Source organism: Diorhabda carinulata, chromosome X (genome assembly GCF_026250575.1).
Source record: "Diorhabda carinulata isolate Delta chromosome X, icDioCari1.1, whole genome shotgun sequence".
In the NCBI taxonomy this organism is placed as follows: Eukaryota; Metazoa; Arthropoda; class Insecta; order Coleoptera; family Chrysomelidae; genus Diorhabda; species Diorhabda carinulata.
Genome location: NC_079472.1, coordinates 44,811,769 through 44,835,703, shown reverse-complemented (window position 1 = coordinate 44,835,703; position 23,935 = coordinate 44,811,769). Strand labels below are relative to the sequence as shown.

The 23,935-nt window shown below is 32.5% G+C and overlaps 1 protein-coding gene across 24 annotated transcripts in view; it reads right to left on the bottom strand.

Annotated features, from left to right (window-relative positions):
- The window catches only part of LOC130900405 (ATP-binding cassette sub-family C member 10), a 136,766-nt gene that overhangs the window by 51,988 nt on the left and 60,843 nt on the right, over positions 1-23,935 (bottom strand). For all 24 annotated transcript variants that reach the window (XR_009060162.1, XM_057810983.1, XM_057810976.1 and 21 more), the window contains 4 exons: positions 22,346-22,463; positions 18,302-18,460; positions 14,964-15,227; positions 3,457-3,754 (listed from right to left, as the gene is read on the bottom strand). Coding sequence is in view for 23 of the 24 variants with exons in the window: in XM_057810983.1 (XP_057666966.1) it covers positions 3,457-3,754; positions 14,964-15,227; positions 18,302-18,460; positions 22,346-22,463 (839 nt within the window). In the remaining variant the exon portion in view is untranslated. The remainder of the gene's footprint in view (positions 1-3,456; positions 3,755-14,963; positions 15,228-18,301; positions 18,461-22,345; positions 22,464-23,935) is intronic.

The following is a 23,935-nucleotide window of genomic DNA, read 5'->3' as shown; positions in this document are numbered from 1 at the left end:
TTAACTAAATGTGCTGTTTTAGTTGCATATATTATCATTTTTACCCTTTTTTCATTTTCTATGATAAATCCTCAATTCTTCACGGGGTGTGTTAAAAATATGTGACTTGTGTTAACGTTTATGCTTTTCATGTGATTGTTCAAGACTTTAGCTATATCTTTCAATTCATATGCGCCAAGAGGTATATTATAAAGGAAAAACTGTTTTCCCAGTATTCCCCACATAAAAAAATTGTTCGTTTCATCGATATTTGGTATATAATTATACGTACTGAAATTGATGAGACCTATTTCATAGTCTGTTGCATCATCCAAATAAATAGGAGGGTTAAGTTTGTAGCTTTGTTCTGATAAATTACCGCAAAAAGTGAAACTGAAGGACATATTTGTGTGATGGAGGTAAATGTAAGAATGAAAACATTACTTAGTTGAAATATTTATATAAAGAATCTAGTGAGTGATGTCCACATTTATAGGAAGTCTTTTGGATTCTACCATAATTGTAAAATCTGTACAATCACGCTACTTCTGAAATAATTTATCAATTCAGTTGGCGGCGGTAAACAGTTTTCACAAAAGCAGTCCAGTGAGTTTCTTGCCCTATTTGTAAATCGGTGTTTAGTATCCTACACTCGTTTCTTTCGATTTTTTTATATAAAGTATTTCTCATAAATACTCCCTTAAAATGTGGAATTTTTAATAGTTCAACATATTATCGCAAATTTTGTCAGTAAACGCCCGATTGGGCATCTTAAGTTTTTTGGTTGTATACCGTATCCTTTGTATGGTTTCAAATATAGTCCTTTGCCCTTAATCGCCTGATCATGACGTTGTTTATCTTAAAGTCGATCAGATTTTGCTTTATTGATGGCTGGCACTATAGACGCGGCACCTGTATCAACTGCTCATAAATATGCAAGGAGTGGTAGCGAAGGAGGTAGAAACCTACCATTTTTAGGTTTATATTTTATATATATATATATATATATATATATATATATATATATATATCACTATCTTATATATGTACCTCCCAGTATCTTCGATAGGTGGTAACAATGCAGAGTGATTCCCGTATATCTTTACTCGTGGTTAACCACGACCTTTCATGTGAACATAAAATTGCAAACACGGTGCATTATTTGGTGGTGATTCAAAACGAGGGTTAATCATTGGACCCAGCGGATGTGGTAAAACGAATGTCGTTAATTGATAACCCCACAGATAGAGATTTAAAAATGTTTACGTCGTGTATTCTAAGAGCCTACAACCAAAGTATACTTACTTGCGAAATCTCATCAAACCCATGAAAGAAATTGGTTATGAAGAATTTAATGTTTCACAAGATGTAATTCATCTGGAAGATATTAAGAATAACTCACTAATTATTTTTGATGATGTGGCTACATGCGATCAAAAAATTATTCAAAACTACTTTTGTTTTGGTCGCCATAGATCTACAGACTGTTTTTATCTATGTCAAACATATTCAGCAATCCCTAAACAATTAATTAGGGACAATGCAAACTTTTTAGTCATATTCAAACAAGATTTAACGAACCTCAAGCACATATATGATGGCCATGTGAATGTTGACACGTATTTTCAAAATTTCAAAAATATGTGTTCTCATTGTTGGCAGAATCAATATGGGTTTCTTACGATGGATAAAGACTGCCCCCTATCTTCTGGTAGATATCGAAAAGGATTTGATGAATATATATAACGAAGAGATGTTTGAAATCCATCAGTCACAATGAATAATCAATTAACTGCACAGTTAATTAAATCTAGGCAGGCTCTTAGAAAGAAATACAAGAGTCTTAGAAACGATATTACCCAGTCACAAACACAACTAGAAACACGACAATAGAAAGGCCTATTAAGCAGGAAAGTGGTCCAGAACTCTCCTAGCTTCAACTACTTTGTTGGATGCATTTGAAAGCATTAATATTGCTAGATGTAAGAGTAGCTTAAATAGGGACAAAGGGCCAATTCCTTTCAGCCCTCTCTATAGTTCTCTCCCTTAATTTTCAGTTTTTTTCTTCTACTTGTTTTTCATTGCTTATTTTGACCGAAACTACAACATCTGTATGCGAAATAATTTGTATAAATTCTGGCAGCAAGATCATCAATAACTGATTTTCCGGCCTGTTTATATTTCGAATGAGCTACGTGCTCTTTAAAACGGAGAATAACGGATCTCTTTATCGACATAAATATTAATAATAATAAAATTGTTAAAAAATGTATCCAATAATGAATTGTTGGATGCATTTGAAAGCATTGAAATTGCTAGATGTAAGAGTAGCTTAAATAGGGACAAAGGGCCAATTCTTTTCAGCCCACTCTATAGTTTAGTAATTAAGAAATGAATGTGAGGATTCCCGCCAAAAAGTTGAAACTAAGTGAAAATTAATAAAATTGGAGGAGAAAATGGTAACACAGTGAAGATATTAAACATGGGTAAGCAACAGCTGCATAAAATGATCTGCCGATTGATGAGGAGAATTTGGGATGAAGAGCGGTCACCAGATGGTTTCAAAGCTCTATAAGAGAGGTGACAAATCCTGATGCGAGAACTACAGGAGCATAACACTACTGGATGTGACCTACGAAGTTTTGGCCAGAAAAAAACTGGGACCAAGTTATAACCAAGAAGTCAGTAAATTTCAAGGAGGCTTTAGCAAGGGGCGAAAAGCATTGCGGACAAAATTTTTACCTTCAAAACAATACAGATTAATAGTAAGATCAATATCTACTGTCATAGATTATAAACAAGCTTACGATACAATAAAGAGGCCAAACTTATATGAGGCTTTTTTGGTGTCTCAAGAAAAGAATTGTGAAAGAGACTTGGAATAAAGTTTAGATCCATTTTATTGTCTTAAGGAAGGCTATCGAAAATTTTTGAGGAAAAAGAGGGCTGAAGCAAGGGGACACGTTTACTTTTCAACCTCACCTTAAAAGTAATAAAAAGCGCAAATACGGACACAAGTGTTAATCTATTACTGGAAATATCAAAGTTTATCCCACGGGGGAACTGGAAAGTCTATAGTTGATTGGAAACGTGATCAAACAGATTCGACCTAAGGGTGAATGACGAAAAAATTAAATACATGGAAATGCAAAGGAAAAGGAAGAACCTGGGGGAAAAACAGAATTTTCAGAACGGACAACGAAGAGTATCAAGGATGAGGAAGAAAAAGAAAACAGAGTTCGAAATATATATTTTGTAAATTTCTATTAATTGTGAAAAGTTAGCCATGGGCTGTAATATAAATGTATGTCATGTTCTTCATTGAGATTTAATTGGTAATGCTATGAGGCATATAGCCAGAAAGGTAGTTATTTTCTTCGAATTATTATTCTACAAAAACGATCAGAAATAATAGTAGGATCCATCTGTACAAATGAAAGATACAACGACTTCTCTTCTTTCCCTATTTATACTTACCAGTCAGTCAAATTTCTTGAGAACTGCATCGCAACTAAAGCAATCAAAATAGAACAACTGATCAAATGTCCGATACCTTTCCAATAAGAAACTATGACATTAAAATTCAAACTGCCTCTTTCGCTAATTTCTTCAAATAATCCAGTATCTTGATCATCCTGGGAATCATCCTCGCAAAAAATATTTTCGATGTTAACAAAGTTAGTCAACTCTCCAAAATCAGTGGAAACTGAATCCTCCAATTCCAAATCAACGGAAAGGGTGTCGTTGATATTTCGAAGAACTTCAGTGGGTTTTCCTACATTTGAAATAGTATATTATTCACATGTGTATAGTGGATGTTATTATTAATGAGGTGAGGTTTACTGTCGCGAGTGGCATAAACCACCTAGTGATTAATAACTCATTATATACGCGACTAGAATACTATACTTATTCCATGACTACTGAATATTTTTGTTGTAGTTTTTTTGTTTTCAAATTTTGTTACATTATTAGAAACACTATTATATATAAACATAGTACATAATTATGGAAAATTATAATAATCGCATATCTAATACGTGAATTCTCGTGACATTTTGTTTGACAAAGAATCGAACAACATTTATTTTTCATCCCCCCAAATGTTAAGGGTAGTCCACCCCTAATTTTTATTTTTCAGTTCAAATTTTCAACCCTAAATTTTCATCCCTATACGATCAACCCCTATTTTCCATCGCATTTTTTTCCTTTTATTTTGATTTTTTTTCTCAATTATCAATCGATCAGTTATCCCCGGTTATTTAAATTTAAATCAGTTTTCTTATAAATACATTGATCATTTTGGGCAATATATATTGTTTTTAAAAATAGACGTTTTTCCTAATTTTTTTCAGTTGTTGGCAGATTCATAATTCATATTGTGTCCTTCTTGATAGATATGAGTCGCTAATGAACGAATTTTTCAATGCTAAAATTATTTTTTCTACGACCGTACGTTTTAACCCACTTTCCGCACGCATTTGTTTTGAAAATGTCACTTTCCCGCAGTAGTGCGGGAAAGTGGAATTATGCAAAATTTGACCTTATTAGATAGTTTTTCACTTCTGAGATTATAACTATTGTTGCTACAGGTAAATAAATATTTACGAAATAGTCCATCAAATAAAATTTAAACGTTGTCTAGCTTTTGGTAACATTTTTAATTTTTTTGAAAACATAAAATAGTACAGATATTTTTTATATAACAATGTGATTGTTACTAAAACGTCAAAGTTGTTCAAAACGTCTTGGAAGTGACCGAATATGTGCAATCTTCTTCTAAATTAAACCACATTAAACCGAATCGATACAATAATATTAATGGATTCATTCGACGAAGAACTTCCCGAAGCCATTTTGAAGGCTGCAAATGAAATTAATTCCGAGCTGTTACCTGCCAAATGACTTAAAACCGTTGCCGTCACCGTCATCGTCATCTTTATGCGACCTGCAACCGATGCCATCCTCATCGACGTCATCTACCTTCCAGTTGAAACCAAATAACTCCACTGGACCGGCAATTCTTACTAGTCTACAGAATACAACAAATTGTGTTTTCAATATTAATATTTATAATAATTAGTAGTTTTAAGTTAAAGTTTTGTATATTATTATGTTTGTTGGAATAAAATAATTTTAGGAAAATGGGTTGGTACACTTTTTTGTATATACGGTCGTAGAAAAAATAATGCTCCTAACTCATGCGAAAAGTGTCTTTCCCGCACTTGACCGCTTGCCCGAACTCTGCAGTCGCGTGCGGGAAAGTATCACTTTCCGCACTTGTTAGGAAAATAACTATATTCACAATTTATTAATAACTGATAAAGACAGTTTTAGCCCTCAGTTAATTAAGTGATAATAAACACGTGTTGTGAGCTTCTCCATCCCTCCGCCGAAACTTTCACTAAGCAACTGTTGGCGATGGGAAAGTTGCTGTACATGAAAATACTGGATGATGCATAAAATTACAGACGGACTTTTGCAAGTTAAAGCAAAAGGAGGTGTATTTTCGTCAGAGAATCTAGCATTCAAAGAAGAAGTTAAAGAATCAAGTTAGGGGATGATTATTGACCGCTTCCAGTATTCAACTGCAGACTCAGATGGTGGATTACTTCTGTGTACTTGCTTTTGAGTGACTCGTGGTACTGACAACTCAACCCCTACTTTCTCTGTGATTTTTTAAATAAGAAACATTTTCGACATATTGTCTAATAATATTATTGAGCAGAGCTTATTAATTGATTTTAAAATGTTCATAAAAGCAACTAAACGACCACATCAACAAACAAAATACAGGGTGATTCATTAAGAATGTCCAATCTCTGAACTGTAGATTGGCATTTGCTATGACGATCAATAAAGCACAGACATTGTTTGTATGTGACTTAGATTTGGAAACACCATGCTTTTACGGACAACTATATTTCAACACTTTCAATTACAAGTACATCCCTACACACTTCTAGTTAGTTACTTATGTTGCTAAATATTCTTGATTTTAGGTCTCTTCTATTTAAAAATTAGTTTTTATAATAATTTTTGACAAATAGGTAAAATTGACGTTTCGACCTATTTGTATTGAACTAGAAAAATATTTCGTTGATATAATTTAGGTGGCAGAACAACGTTTGCCGGGTCAACTAGTATCTCCATAATAATCAACAAAAAAAAAACTATTTACGAGGATATATTGAAAAATTCTTAGCCTACTTTAGAACCAAACAAACTTTCAATGTCAAAATATTTTCTTACTCAACATATTCTCCTCTTAATTGGACGCATTTACTTCAGTGAATCTATAACGTCTATAGACCTTTAAAAAAAATGTTTCTTCTTGCTCTGCAAACCACACCTCCACATTGGAAAAAAATTTACGACCTTTTAAACTTTTTCAGTTGAGGGAGGAGATGATAGTCGAACGGAAACAAATCTGGTGAATAAGGGGGGAGTTCTAGTAATTCATACCCTAATCACGAATTTTTCGCATGAGAAGATGAAATTTGTGTGCAGGGGCATTGTCCTGCAAAAACAAAACACCTTTGGATAGCTTTCCGCGTCTTTTCTCTTTAATTTTTTCCCGTAGAGTGGTTAGTAATGTCGAATAGTGATCTTCAATTATTGTTCTACCCTTATCCAAAAAATCAATCATGATTACTTCATGGCAATCCCAAAATACTGAAGCAAGAACTTTTCCAGCAGATTTTTGGACACGAAACTTCTTATGTCTTGGAGAACCAGAGTATCGTCAGTCCATCGATTGTTGCTTTGTTTCTGGATCTTAGAAATGTACCCAAGTCTCATCCACAGTAACAATTCGGTTTAAGATGTCTACATCGTTTTCAAATCGAGCGAGGCTTCTACCCTTGCACGCTTTTGATAAACATTCAAACATTTGGGGATCAATTTTGCAGCAATTTTTCTCATGTCCAAATTGACGTGAACTATATGATGAACGCGTTCGTATGAAATATTCAGTGCTTAAGATATCCGTTTTATCCCAATTCGACGATCTGATAAAATCCTGTCATGACTGCATCGATATTTTTGGGGACTGACACAGAAACTTGCCTTCTAGATCGATTATCTTCAATGGAAAATTTACCTATTTTGAAGCTTGCAGTTAAATTTTTCACGGTCGCATACGAAGGACATTAATCACCAAGGATATTAAACATATGTTAAGCGTAAATCTGCTCACCTCTTAACCACTTTAAATACAGGTACTTGATGATGGATCGATACTACAATTTTTCGCTTTTTACAATTTCGGTGGACATCTTTTTTCTTTTAATTTATTACGTACTCTGATTTACTTTTTTGACGTCAAACTTTACACTGACACTTCTAATAAGTTATTTTTCGTTGCTATGATGGTACTTATTTATAGTTATTAAAAATTCATATGCCATATTATATTTAAAAAAAAATCTTTATTTTTTAACCCTTAAACAGTTCAATGCTACTGGCAACACGGCCTAAAATTTAATGAAACAGCTAAAATATTCTAAATATAACAAAAAATAAAAATCAAATTTAATAAATAAATATTTCAGCCTATTTTCAGGAGATAACTTTTTAAAACAGAACATTTTTTTCACAACATTTGTTCTGTTATTCTGCGGTATTCTGTTGTAGATTTCTATATTTATGTATAAAGGCGCGTCTTGGGATTTTTTTGATCTTGCAAATAATACTAATTTTAAATGACAGTGTTCCTTCTGATTGTGTTTTATTAACATGTACTCAGTTTTATTTATATTTACATTTACATTTACATCCACTTGTAGTAAATTTTAGATCTTTGTTTACAGATGTTTCAAGTTCTTCTTTTGTGTATCCGGATGTAACAATTACAGTGTCATCTTCAAACATCTTCAATCAAACTAACTGTAGACTGTGATCATAGAGTAAGTATCGCAGTGATCCAAGTACTGACCCTTGTGCCACTCCAACACCAAATTTTTTATTTTCAGTTTCACCTATTCTGGTACAGTACTGTCTATTTGTACAGTAAGTCCTCATAACTCAAGACCAGTTCCCTGGAGTCCCATTTTGTTTAGCTTTTCCAACATTAGCTCTATGTCCCCTGTATCAAAAGCTTTCTGCAAATCTATATACACTTACTTATACATACTTATTTTTATCAATTTCATTAAGTGTGTAACTTCCTTTTTGAAATCCATACTGCTTTCTATCAAATACAAAACTGCTCTGGACAAAAGTCACTAGTCTTGCTTTTCTACTATTTTTGATAATGTACTTAGTTAGCAAATTGGTCTGTAATTCAAGGCAACATACTCGGGACCCTTTTTGTGTATGGGGATTATTTTTGCTACTTTCAGTTCTTCTGCCACTTATCAGTATTTCATTAGTTAGTTGTACTATTTTATTTCCTATTTCGTTAATCAAGAGATTTATATCTTCCTTTGATATGTGGTCGCCTCCTGGTGTAGCTTTATTTTTCAGTTCCTCAATAACTTCCTTGATTTCTCTTAAATATGTCATATTTCACTGATTCATAATTTGTGTCCTTATTCTTCTTGAAAATAAAAATTTTCAGGTTTTTTAATAATTGACACAAGTTTGCTATTTTAGTATCATCTAAAATTTTTACTATGTCTCTATTTATTAATCTCATCTTCTGATTACTACTCTTCTTCTGTCTGTTTGTCAGCTCATTTAGTATTTTCTAAGTTTTCTTTGAGTCGCCATTTACTTCCAAAATTCTTCTCTCCACATATTGCTTTTTGAGGTATTTTCTCATGCTGTTGACTTTGTTTCTTAGTTTTTTTAAACTCATTTTCAGCCTCTTCATTTTGCACCTTTTTCCATCTAACATATAATTTGTCTCTCAGCTTTATCTTGTCCAAATACTCCTTGGTAATCCAGTTATTTCCTTGGTGTATCCTCATTGTGTATCTCTTTGTGCATTTTTGCTTTGCCACATTTATAATATCTGCCAGCTGCTTAAAAGAGCAGGTAGAGTCCCGCTCTAATGCTTCTTTAGTCATTTCAATCCATTGTTCTATATTAAGCTTAGTTTTAATAATTTGTTTTTTCTCATCTTTCTTAACTGCTTCATTTACAGTTATATAAATAATTTTGTGATAAGAAATCATGTGATATTAGATTTCAATATCACAGTCCAATCTATTGTTTGAAAGTACTTGGTCCAAGATTGAAGACCTTTTTTTTCGAGTAGCCGCATCCACTCTGATTTTGTTTTGTATTTCATATGCATTTGATGTAATAGTATTTTTGTATTCTCTCACTATCTCTGTGTCTTGCAGAAGTTCTAAGTTTATGTCTCCGAGAATGATACAGTTACTTTTGGTTACTTCCAATGTCAATGGCCCTAACAAAGTCAGAAGCCTTATTTGTAAGTGGTCTGTAAACATCAGTTTAACTTATAACATATTACAATCAACCACATTACCTACTTATAAAATGGGGTGCTTAAAATTTAGTTCGTTCTTTATATATAAACTGGTTCCTCCTCTTCGACTATATCTACAGTTACGGATTGCTGTATACGAGTCAATATTGAATAGGTATACTCATTTTGATATAACCAGGTTTCAGAAGAGCTATGATATGAATGTTCCTGTCATTGCCATTTTTCAGTATATACTGCAGATCTTCCATCTTATTCCTTAAGCTTCTTATGTTTATATACACTACAGTTAACTTTTCTTTCTGTTTTCGCACCAATTTTTTACTTGTTTTACTCTTTCTTATTTACATTTTCAATTCATCTTCTCTCCACACTCTCATAACTGGATCCCCTTCATTTTTCCAAAGAAAAATCTTGCCATTTTTGTAGTAGACTGTCCGCAGCTTATTTCTCTTCTTAAAGTCTAATGCTTGTTTGAATAACCTTTGATTTGCCTGTGTTTGTTAAAGTAGATATTTCTGTTTTCTTTCTGTTTCCTTAACTTTTCCGGCAATAAATTTAATTAGTCAACTTTGGTAGCTTCTCTAATTTCTAGTGATGTTAAAGAAAAGTGTCATTTTCTTTATCAATTTTTAGTTGGTTTTTAGACATGATTTTGCATAAAATATTGAAACACTGAGAAATCTGAACACACGATGATCTCAAGAGTTTTGAATCAAATTTATTTTATTTCAAAAGCTATTTCAATGTATTAATTATTTCATAAAACCATAGTACGTTAAGAAACAGAAATACGTCAAACACATTCATGATAGCTCAGTGTTAATGTTCCTTGCCTGCAAACTACAGGTGCTAGGTTCGACTCAGGTTTAGGAAAATTCACTTTTTCAATTTTTTTACCGATTTCTTGCGACGAAAAAATATAATATAGATAAATAAAAAAGCATCTGAGCATTTCATCATCAACGTGAATGGGATTGCTTTGAAATAAGGTTTCTAAGAGGTGGCTTATACCACAGCGACTTTCCCAGATATATGGTGGTATCTAAATCTATACCCAGTTTTTAAACTAACAGGACTGATTTGAATTTAAGTTGGCAGTTCTGTAGATTCCTGATAAGTCAAATCACAACCGATTTTAGACAGGACTTGTTTAAGCATTAACTACCGCAGCGTTTTTAGCTACACTTAAAAGATTTGTCGGAAAACCTTTTTTCCGATAACGATACAAACTACGTAGGAGCAAAAAAGAAAAATTTTGAAATCTATGAATTGGTTCCCGAATGTGTCAAATGCATTTCATCCCTGCTGGGTCTCCTATTTTTGGAGGAATTTGGGAAGCGGGAATAAAGAGCACAAAATACCATCTCAAGCGGATTTTAAGGAATAGTTCGTTTACATTTGAGGATTTTTCTACTATATTGATTCGAGTGGCAGAAATTACAAGCTCTCATGCAACACTATTGGTCGAGATGGCAGCAATTTCTTAATGAGCTACACACACGTACAAAATGGAAGAAACATTCAGATTAATTGATCAAGATCAGCAGTTTAGTGCTGATCAAAAGTGATAATATTCCAACATGCAAGTGGCAGTTGGGAAGAAGAATCATGAAAATGTATCGGGTTGACGATGGTTTGAGTAGAGTTGTGGACATTAAAAAATTCGTGGAACTGTTAGATATATTTGCGTCTAACCAATTGACTAAATATTCTATAAACAAGACATTTTGTAGTGAAGTGAACTTTAGTTGTTGTTCCCCCATATAAATTATATCTACGAAATATTTTTCTAGTTCAATAAAAATAACTAATATACTATAAGTGTATAGGGATGTACTTATAATCGAAAGTTTTATTTAGGTTAATAAAGTATTCTTTTCAGTTTTTTCAAGTTTCTACAAAAGCAGTTAATTTGAGATATATAAATTTACTAACGAAGTCCCCTTAATTTAAAGCCTAGAATTTAATGGTAAAGAGAAAAATGGGGCTTGCTATTTGACAAAATTAAGTTTTCGAAGTTTATAGATAGCGAAATTCGGCACCATTTTTTGAACACCCCATATACATTTTTGTCAAGGTTTTCACAGATTTTGAAAGCTGTAAGTGTTATTTGTCAAAATCCCAAAAATATTAGACCTGACTCACTTAAACTTAGAAATATAATTTTTTTAGTGGAGGACTGCATGTGTCCAAAAATTTCGAAAATGTGAAATAATTAAGAAAATTGAATTTTCCAGATATTTGAAAAGAAATAGAAAGAGTATTCTGTTAAAATGTGACGTTATTGTAAGGTGGAGAAGAAATTATCTAAGATCCATCAAACAGTATAGGTGGGAACAGAGACCCATTTATCATCTTTATGAAACCTGGCTAAATGAAGGTCATACAAATTCCGAAATATGTATAGATACAGCTATTCGAGATAAAAGAGATGCTTTTCTTGGATTGCCTATAGGTTTGAAAAATCCATCTGGAAAAGACGAACAACTAATAATCCTCCATGCGGAATAAGACAATGGGTTTGTTGGAGATGTATGGCTAATATTTGGAAGTGAAAAAACTGGAACTTATCATGAGGATATGAATGGATTGGTATTTGAAAACTGGTATTCTGAATTTCTAAAAAAATTGCCAGACGGAACCAGAAAAGGTTACAACAACATCTACATTAAAAAAGATATGCAAAAATGGTTACAATCTAAGAATATACAGTTTAATATGAATATAGTTCCATCTGAACTTGTATATGTTATGAAACAACAGATATTTAATTCATATGTTATCGATGTAATGACACAAAAAAAAATAAAACTGTATTTAGGCTGTCACCATATCATTATGAAAAGAAGCCTATAGAGTTGATTTGTTAAAAATGAAATGGCAACCAAAAATATTAATTTAAAACTAAAAAATGTAAAGGATGCAAGCCTTGGAAAATGTGACAAACATTCACTGCCAAAATTGTGTTGCACATGTCATAAAAGAAGAAGATGAAATGTTCAAGTTAGATATGATTGTGGACGATCTTATAGACGAACCGACAATCGTTTCTTTTTCTAGAAATGACAGTGAAGCAGATTCTCAATGAATAATTTATTTATCTAATATGTAAAATTCTCGTGTCGCGGCTTGACTGTTTCTCATGAATTTTGTGTGCATACCGGGTAGGTCTGAGAATCGAAAAGAACTTTGATTTTTTGGCAGGTTTTTTATTTTTTTTTGTCATGAATTAGAATAAAAAATATTATATTACTCTGTATTTCAACCCTCTACGATCAACCCCTATTTTTCATTTGTTAATTATAAGCTTTAATTTTTTGGAGGTTTTTTATTTTTTTTGTCATGACTTACAATAAAAAATATTATATTACTCTGAATTTTTCACCCTCCTACGATCAACCCCTCTTTTCCCATCTTTTAGTTAAAATATTTCATTAAAAAATACATACAACCCTAAATTTTCAACCCTCTCCAATCAACCGCTATTTTTCATTTGTTAATTATAAACTTTAATTTTTTGGGCAAGATTTTTTTTTGTCATGACTTAGAATAAAAAATATTATATTATTCTGAATTTTTCACCCCTCTACGATCAACCGCTATATTTCCATTGCGAATTTTTTATTTTATCCAAGATCGCAATGAAATATAATCATTATAGTAAGATAAATTCTTATTTATAATTTCAATTTACTTTTTGTATCGATCGTAGCAGTGACTGTTATACTTATCATTTTGATTTTTAAGTGCTCATGTTAATTTTACTCTCAACGTAAATTTATCATTAAGTTCCAATGCTATAATTATTTATTAATAATTGAAAAGACAGTTTTTACTCTCATGTAAATAAATACGTGTTGTGAGCTCCCGCTAACAATGGCCATTATCGTACCTGTACATATCGTACTCAACATTTTTTTTTTAATAGTTTCAAATCAAAACAGAAAGTGTACGTGTTTAATAAATATACGTATTCTATTATTGTGAAAGGTAAGTCAAAAAATGAGCAAACGAATACAATATTGAGTCACTGTTTCTCACAAAAGTATTTAACTTGATTTATTTACAGGTTATATGTACATTCGGCAATGCCAGCAAGAGTTAAAGAGACCAATTTGAGTCGTCGAATAATAAAATCTCATGTATATAAGAGCACGAACATCAGGCGAACAAAACAATGCAGATGTGCGTGTGAGCACGACGCAGTTATGTCAATCACAATCACAACAGGCACGAAATCAACAATTAGAAAGAAGAGAAACGCGTCGATTCATAGTAAAAAGACGTAGAGGAATTAACCAACGAGTTCTTCGAGCATTTACATCAGATATATTTCTTCGACTAGCATTTCAGTATGAGCCTGATGTAGAATATTAGGTTCATTGCAAAGTGGTTATTGACCTATATGTAGCATATGTGAACTAGAAAAATATTTCGTTGATATAATTTATATGGCAGAACAACGTTTACCGGGTCAGCTAGTAACTTTATATAAATTTATGTATTGTTTCTTCAGTTGATAAATAATAAATAACGTAATTAATAGTTCTGATATACTGTAAATTGTTTATTTGTCACAAATAATAGTTAATAAAAAATTATGCTCTCTGAATAATGCAATTTTCGATTATTGTGATTTCTTCATTATAAATTATTTAAATTCGATCAGAAATCGGATCTTATTATTGTTTTATAATTTATTTCTCAAATAAATACAAATTTTTTGAAAACTTCACGTGCCACCAAATTTAACAACCTTCCTACAAACGTAGTCACCGACCTTGAAATTCTTTATAGAGTTAATTTTACAATTCGTTGTATATTTATTTCATTTTCAATAATACGCAATATATCTTTTCTGGTGGGCCTTTTAGGATAATTATTATTTAGTTTGTGGTTCATTATTTCCACAATGTATAATTTTAGTATGACTAGTATTTTATGCTTCCAATCTAGTAACTAGTAACTTTTTTGTGATTTCTAGTGGTGTAATTCTGGTCCTACTATTTTGAAAATGGGGTGTAGATCGAATTCTCCATCAATCTTCGATGTCACAATGTCTTGTTGATAGATTCACAACAGTTTTAACCATCTCCTGTGTTATCAAGCCTCCTGTGAATTTTGGCGATTGCTTTAATATAAACTGTTGCTTTCTTTTGACCTGATAAATTCCTTCTTCAAAAGCCTCATTTTTGATTTTCCATCACTACGAATGGCCTTGACTTATATTATTTGGCCATTTCGTTGTCCGGATGACACTAATGCCCAGGTAATCAGACCAGCCAGACTTTACTATGATCAACCAACTTGTTTAAGAGTACCATACTAGCTTAGGTATGATCTCTACGCAATCGAGTACCTTTAGTGCTTTTTGAATGTCTGTGAAGACAACAATTAAATATGTTCAAATAAAAAACAGCTGCAGAAGTAAAACCTTTTGATTTCTTCAATGTATTATTCGATCGAAGTAGTTCTTGTGGCATCAATGACGCACTTGTTTCATTTGTCCCCCAATTATGTATACCAATCAATTGCGTGGTGACGAAACAATTTTTTATGCAAAAAGTAATATTTATAAAAGACTTACCCACAGTTGTGATTCTACCGTTTTCTAATACAACTATTTGGTCAGCTTGCAACAAATATTTCATATTATGCGTACATAGTATCCTGGTCTTATGTTGTAACATATCCATTATGCAATGCTGAAAAATATGTTTGCCAACTTTAACGTCAACTGCCGAAAGAATATCATCCAAAAGATATATGGGTTTTTCTTGATAAAGAGCTCTGGCCAGAGCTATTCTAGCTTTTTGTCCACCCGATAAAGTTCCGCCACTATCTCCTACTTCTGTAAGAAAATTGTTCAATTAATATTCACCATTTTAACCATAATTAGAGGTAATGAAAGAACAAACTAATACAGTTTGATTAAGGGCACGATAGACACTGTCATAACGATGAGCAGTTTGATTTATTATATACTCCCAAGAAGATTAATGTCAATATCACAAAACTACTTTGGAATTAACTGGAGTGAGATAGTGGAGTGAAGCACTAATACAGTTTAAGTTTTATTGAATACTTTTATTGAATATTAATTACATTTGGATTTTGGAAAAAACTCTAGTCAAATTGATAGCTGTGTTTCAGGAGTATCTGCACTGTCTCCTAAGGGGTCAAACTTTCAGATTGAAAATCGAGATCATGGGATCTTGAATTAAAATAAATAAATGTATAGAATTCAATTTTATATAAGACTATGTGACTTGTCCCTTATGAAAACGTACAATACTTATAGAAGTACTGAGAAATCGCAATTTTTGTAAATCATTTGATAACAGCCGGGAACTCTTAGCGGTCAGGTCAGATTAAGAATATTTTTCTTGGAAGTTTCAGTGAGGGTAAAAACCACTGTTACACAAGATTTGAAATCCTCTCTGTTATACAAATTTCAAAATTTTTCGTTTAATTACTTTAGTATGTTCTGTTGAATCAGTTGTATGATATACCTCTCAACTATAGACATCCTTCGAACGGAAACGACACCCAGCGTATTCAAGGGTCGATTAAACATTTTCTAGCCCTTGGATTGGACTTTTAAAAGCATCGAAATGGAACCTAGCAGCCCCTACACATTTTTTGCCGAATTGTTGTATTGAATTACAGAAATTAATTTTATCATTTCTACCTTAAATTATTTTTATTTTGTTACAAATGTAGTATTTTTTTTGTATTTTTATGTGGACTTTCCGTAATTTAATACAACAATCAAGAATTCGACAAAAAAAAATTGTAGAGGCTGCTAGTTTCTATTTTGAGAATCTACCTCAAATTATTTTTATTTTGTTACAATTCTCGTATTTTTTGCCCGTTATTTATGCGTCTTGTTACTCGTTATTGCTATTGATTACTGTTATTGTTGTTTTATGTTTGTCGTTATTGTAATTCGATACAGTTTATCGTTTTAATTAAAATACTCGAAATTTATAACATTTGTTCAAGCTAATTAGGTTACGTTAGATTAGGTTAGGTTAGGTGTTATCATCGTGATTGTTCTATTTTTGGTAAGATTTGATCGTTCACTAAAAATTGGATAAAAGAGCGACAACATTGTCGCATATCGTCGGTTTAAGTCGCAAGCCATGCGACCCCGTTTTTTTCTCAAAATCAACATTTTGATACCATTTGATAATTTCTCAACGCATCTAACTAAAAAACTCGATAAAACTAAAAAAACGTTATAATTTAAAAGTCTAAATACAAAACTTCAGATCGCCATTTTGTTCAAAGCTAACCGCACTCCGTGTTAACTTATTTAAGCTGTTTTATTTCAATAATTTTTTGGACATCGATCTTTTATTTGAAAGAAACATTTCAAACCTTCATTTAATCATTTTTCATCGTTTTTTTTTACTACTGTAAAATGTGATGCTATGGAGTTACGATGTTTGCAACTTAAGTGGTTCGATTGGTTATTTATGTAGTTTTAATATTACTTAATAAGAAACCCCAAATGTATTTTCCAGAGCCGATAGTGGAAATTTAGCTAATACCAGTCAAATGCTTAATAGTAGTGTACTGGATCAAGAACAATTTTTAAAAATGAAATAAGCTGTATAAACACTATTAATTTCACAAATCACCCTATAAATTAATAAAGAAGAGGAGTTGATATTTTTTAGTAGCCACATGATATCCTCCCTGAGGGGCTCTATATATGATCGAAGTGTGTAAAATTCGTCATGACTCACCCTGTATTATTTTTGATTTTTGGCAAGTTTGGAATCGGAATTTCTTTTGAAATATCGAAGCAAGCTGTCAATATTTTAACACAAGGAGAGTTGAATCTGTATTTATTGACATATTTCGAGAATTAACATTTATTATTTTGTAGTTTCTTTCAAATCTACCTTCAACATTCTGACTCCTCGTATAACCAATCTGATTTTCTTGCAATAGTTCCAGAATATTCAATAACTAAATAATTGTATAGGCGAAGCACAAGTTACTTGAGAAAATAGAATCTAACTATAGTTTATTATATTCCAAATAGTAACTGTTAAATAGAAGATGATTTTTTTTATTAATCAATGAAACTTCCAATTTCAAAGTTGTCACAATAAAAATACTAGAATCAATTTTCTTGATGTCACATTGTATGAAAATAACAATAACAAAAGAACAGGATGGTACACGAAACCAACTTGGTCATCCAGATATTTATACTTCAATTCGTGTCATACTATGTCATAAAAAAGATCAGTGATAATAAGTGTAACTGATAGATCTATCAAACTATCAGATCCTGAATTTAGATGCTTAGCAAAAACTGCATTGAAAGAAAATAATTATCTGGATAAAATGATAAATAACATATTCAAGAAAAGGACAAACAGATACTGGAAACAATTAAAACATTTTCCTTAACATATGTACAAGGACTTTCCCAACAACTATCAAATTATTTTAATAAATATGATATTAGTATAAGTTATGAAGGACATAATACATTATCCAAATATTTCAATAAACTAAAATCTAAAACACTAAAAAACAAAAGAAAAAATATTATATATCAAGTGCCTTTTACTAATTGTGACACTGCCTACACAGGGCAGACATCTCAGTATTTATAAAATAGATTAAGAGGTCATCAATACGATAAAAAAGATAGAACTGCCTTAACGAACCATGAAATATCAAAAAAACATAAATTCAATTATAAAGATTCAAAAATTTTTTAAACGGAATCTGATATAGGAAAAAGATTTTTAGAAATTAGTGGAAACGTCAATATTTATCTTTATTATTAAAAAAAAACTAATTATGAAACAAAAGAGACCTAAAATCAAGAACATTTAGAAACATAAACATATCAAAAGATCTAAGAAATAAAAATACTTTGGTATTAGAAAAGGGTACCTGTGTTGTCACGAGACGGTAACATCATTAGGTCTTCAACTAACCCACTAGCAAAAATAACATTCATGTACTTTTTTTCTTCATAAGGTTTTCCAAATAATATGTTATCTCGTATAGTACCTCTCTGCAACCACGGCTGTTGAGTAACCAGACCAAATCCTACAAAATTTCAAAACTTAATACTATACAAAGTTTGGTCAATGACGGCAATGAACAGTTTGTACTGAGCACACTGTTTACACTACTACACCAAAATTCTCAATTACAATAACTGAAGTGCGTTCTGATAAGTTTTTGTCTTCAGAGACTGAAGATAAACTGATTTTGAACAATGTGATCAGTTGATGATGAATATCATCAACAGTTCCAGAAATTCCAATTAGTGTCAGCAGTCAATAAGATCTTTTTTTTCTTATTTAAAAAGTAAGCACAAGAGAGTGAACCCAATTACACTCGAGTAGTTCGAGTGGTGCCTGCTATGTGGATATGGATCTTGAACTGCTGTAAGTAGTAACGTTCCTTGGTAGCTGATTCCACAGGCTTTAGCTTCTCCAAAGAAAGGAGTCCCGATGAATTGGCGTATAAATGTCAAAATTGGTTATTATGAGCATTAAAACCGATTTTGAATATATGTCATCATTTATCTATGCAAAATTGTGAATCAAGGAACTATCGATCATTTTTTCGTCAAAAGGACGACATTAGTTTCTGAAGTACATCTTGTCTTATTCTTATGTCTTTCAGACGTTAGATTAGGGGTTTGTGTCCTCTCCCATCCGTTGTTCATACTTTTCTGTTTCTTTGGTTACATTAAATTCCATTTTTTTAAATTCTATTTCTTTTGCCTCGTCAATCTATTGTCTTTTTGATATTCCTCTTTCCTTTGTTTACATATCTCCATTAGTTTCCTGGCTCTTCTTTATCGACTCATTCTCATATGTTCATGATGTTAGCTCTTTTATGCAGTTATTTCTAATTCTGACCCATTTTAGTTTGGTGTTTCCTTAAATAATTCAATACTATGTCGTATGTTATTATATCATTTCTTTTATATGTTGTTTCTTAAAATATTTATTTGGATGGTTTTATCTATGAAATAGCGTTGATATATTGGCCCTGTTGGTCTATTCTGCGTTTATTTTGTTTTCTCTTGTGATGATCGTGCCTAGGTATCCATATGTTTATTAACGTTGCAATCGTACTATAAGGTTTGTCCATTGCAGTTTTATACTCTGAGACATTGTGAGCGCTGTAGTTTCTTGTATTTGTAGTATAACTCATGATTATATCTGGATCTCTATACTTAATTCTCACCTTTTCTAGATCTAAATATGTCCAAGAGAGCACATTATTCCTGGTTGATTCCTTTTCTTCTTTGTGTTTTTGTTTCCATACTTGGTAAGCCCAGGTTTGTGGAATCTATTTCTTTTTCCACAATGTTATCTTCTTCTGTAACGTCCTGGAGCAACTATCCTACGTATATCAAGAAAATTTCTAAAAGATAGAAATCTCTACCACAGAATGTAATTATTTATTGTGACAGTTTTGTACTTTTCTTGGTAATTCAAGATTTCCTGTACTTTTTGAGATTTCATGACCTATTACAGATTCGTTGTCAAATCTGAATTTGATCAAATGAACCAATGAATAAAGTATACATATAATGTTCGTATGATTGGAAACTTTAAACATCAAAACAAGATGTAAGTAGTGTGATACAAGTTTTTGTACACCCCTTTCAAGGAACGTTGCCACCTGTACAATGATCCTAGAGTTCTTATCTCTGATGTAGCTCGATAACCGTTAAAGGAGAATCTTCAAATACTGCAAAAAATAGAAGTAACTAGCAGTGTGGTGGTCGGGAGGATATCAAGCTCCGTAGGAGCTCTTTGAACCGTTGAACTTTCGTTGAGCTTCTCACCATTAAATTATTTATCGTAGTTGCTCTGTTCAACTCAGACATTTGTCATAGTTGACCTGAACTTTCTTGCGAAACAGGTCACTCATCACATTTTACAATCAGTGGATTTTCTAATAGACTCAGCTATTTTAATCAATTGATAGCAACCAATAATTATTTATTAATAATTTTAGCGTCAATATTGATAAGGATTAGTAGGCGTTGACGCAAATTTTTTCCGAGATTTGACAGCTCTCATTCGATGTATTAGAGTACGACTTTGATGGAAAATGTGCCTTTGCGCTAATTGAACATTAACATTTCCATTGCCCGTTATCCAGTTTACTGTTGATTCTTTGTAAAACCTAACGATTGCAAAGTGTAGGGATTTAACAGGCCCATAATGCCTTTAGATCCGATTGTTGTGGCAAGAATAGTTTTGCTGTTATAAGATGGTCGGGGGCAACATGAATCTGCAAGAATTGTTGGTGCTAGTCTTTGTGGTGTGGTGTACTAGCGCTTTCTGGATACTAGCCTGATCATTCGAAAACTAGGGTCTGAGCGAAAAATAGTAATAAATGAGATGACCATTTTTTGGTGATCCGCAACTTAATTTAAAGTATGCCGTGCCGACTTCAAGCAGTCATCAATGCAAGAGGAGGGAATAGACGTTATTAGTGTCAAGTTTTTTCATTTTGATCGTTCCATATCTTCCCTAACAACAAAATATTGAATTTCGCCCAAATTGTTAATTTGTTGCTTTTTCAGAATAAATCCAAGATTTAAATTAAATAAATCAAAATCAAAAATGGGGGCTGCTAAAGGATCGCTCTACTGTATCAGGTCGTGCATGGTAAAGCTATCAAAATTTTTAATGCTTTTTCTGTTTCGGGAAAGAAGGAATTTGTTTCTTTTAGGGTATCAACTGTTTGTTAGATTAAGCCTATCGTGCCACAATTGCTGCCAAAGTTCGATTTCATACTTTATGTTCGATAAATCATAAAACTGGACAATAGATCATCAATTGCATCTGGGTGTAACTTGAATAATGCGAATGATGGCGTGTCTTCAGCAAAACATACTTCAAGAGAGGTGGTAATTGAATCCAAGTATCAGCAACAACAGCAGCTGTCACTTTTTCCGGATTTTCACGGTGGTTTTTAATTAAAAGTAAAATCTTTTTAACGTGTTCCGAGGCTACAGATTGGAGTACTTTGGCAACTGGTTAGATAGCCGAGTATTTGGCTATGAACATAATCCCGAGAATAAAAGAAATTCTGGAAGTAGCCGCATGCAATTGGAAGGCACTTTTCCAAGTTGCACTATTTACTTCCTGAGATAATGTTTGTAAGGCAAAGTCTTGAAATATTAGGTATCAACATCGAAACTGATTCCCGAAAAAAGTTTATAGTATCTTTGGTGGTTCCAATGGCATTTCTAATTTCAGGAAGTGAATTTAGATCATTGATAACTAGATTCAGTTTGTGGAACAAGCAATGAAAGTAGAGGGCTTTGGAGTACTTTTTGCGTGAGATCCCTTGTACCTCTTCGCCTTTTCCTGACAACCATCAAAACCAAAACCAGAAAATCATCTATACTATATGCAATCGATTTCGCATTCAAATCTTTTAAGCTCAATGAATCCGACAAACATTTCTTGAGCTTCCTGTGTTTCATCAAAAGATCGCATCCCAATCGATAGTTGTTCAGTGCTGCTTCTTAGTAGCTTAAGACCGCTTCCTCAAACACCAATAATTTCATTTTGAATATCCACTGAATGGTAGCTTACATTCTTTTTCCCCTTTTCAATGTGTTTCTTTAAAATCAAATCTCCCGCGTCAATTCACAGCCTCTATAAATCCTCGAGAATATCTTCACCATAATGTTTACCGCTCAGTGCTAAGTTGTGTGACTTGATGCAGGTAATAATATAATTTTGCGACTTTCTTCAATAATAACCATACCTACTTACATATCTTTACACTGTTTAATGGTCTTGCGTACATAAAGCTTTAATTTGTCATATGATGCGAAATTTATTAATAGGTAAGGAAGTCAATTGCTCGCACGGAATTAGGACTTAACGACGTCATTGATCTAAGCGTATTATGTCATATTTGTAGGGACTTTAAAAATCCATTTACCTGCTTCGAGATTTTTCACTGCAATAGTAACACTTTCTTTCGAGAGTTCTCCTAAAATGGAAGAAATAAGTGTAGATTTTCCACAACCTACAGAACCTATGACTCCAATAAAATCTCCCTAAAATAAATGTTGTTATCTTACTTTTTAAATACTACATGTTTTAAGCACTAATTTATATAAGGTATTTATTCCGCCTGCACGATCGCGGGTGAATTGAGTAGCCCTGTGATTACGTTGCCGGTCCCAAACCCGGTAAAAGGAGGAAGGTTCATGGGTCAGGCCAGCTCCTTGCCCAAGGTAAAAAACAACAACAGCAAGCTCACAGAACCGAAGCTGTACCTTGGACAAAGACGGATGTAAGGATGACGAACCATGCAAAGGAAAACGAGTTGGAAAAAGAGAAATATACTTCGCTTCGCTACTTGGAACATAAGAACACTTAGCAACAAGGAACAAGAAGTTGCTAAAGAGCTCCAGGATAACAACATGGAGATCTGTGTACCACAAGAGACAAAGAAGAAAGGATTTAAGGAGATTAAATAATCGTATGAAGAGGAGTAGACAAAAATGAACGAGCAAAGGAAGGAAAAGCAGTTGCAATACAAAAAAAAATATCAAGGACAATAAAACATTATATTATACTGACATTAAAATAATGTCAGTATAATAGTTCTTAAACTCAAGCAGTTCATTGTTATGTCCATATATTCGCCTGAAGACAATAAGCCAAAACAAAAGCGGGAAGACTTTTACGATCAATTACAAAATACTATAAAGATACTATCGGAGAATCAATCAATGCTAGTACTAGAGGATTTTAATGCTTGTATAGGCAACGAAATAATTCCAGGTGTAAAACAACGATTTAAGAGATTAAGAGGTGATTGATGATAACGGACAGATTATGATGTTTGCTCATTCAATGAACTAAGAATTAATAACACCTTCTTTCATCACAAAATAAACTACAAGTACACGTTCAGATATACCAGACAACAACAATCGACTACATCGTAACTAACAGATTGGTACATCCGACACAAATAGGATATAAGAACCCCAAACTCGGCTGATGTGGGCAGCCATCACAGATTACTACTATTAGAAATTGAAATTGGAATAAAAGTGAAAAATAAGGAAAAATTAGAACCAGAGACACAAACGCAAAAAAAAATGTTTAATCACTTTGAGATATTAGTATAAATGTACTTTACCAAAAAAGATTACAGGAGAAAATTAATAAGAGCCCAATAAGCGGAGCAGAATGAGTGAATGACAGCTGAGAAAAACTAAAACGGAACATAATAGAAGTTGCAACAGAAGCCCTTGTCACCCGAAATATAAAACAACAAAAACACGGTCCCAATAAAACCCCATGGTTCTGCAACGAAGTCAAAAAACAATGAATAAAAAAAGAAGATTTATCTAAAACACATGACAACAAAAACGCCGGAAGACTACGATAACTATAAGAGGGTAAGAAACGACACCAATACACTAGGCAGAAAAAGAACAGTATTGGGAAGCATTAAAAAAAATGACTTTTATGGTCTCCAAAAACAGATGTGGAGATTCATCAGAACTCAGAG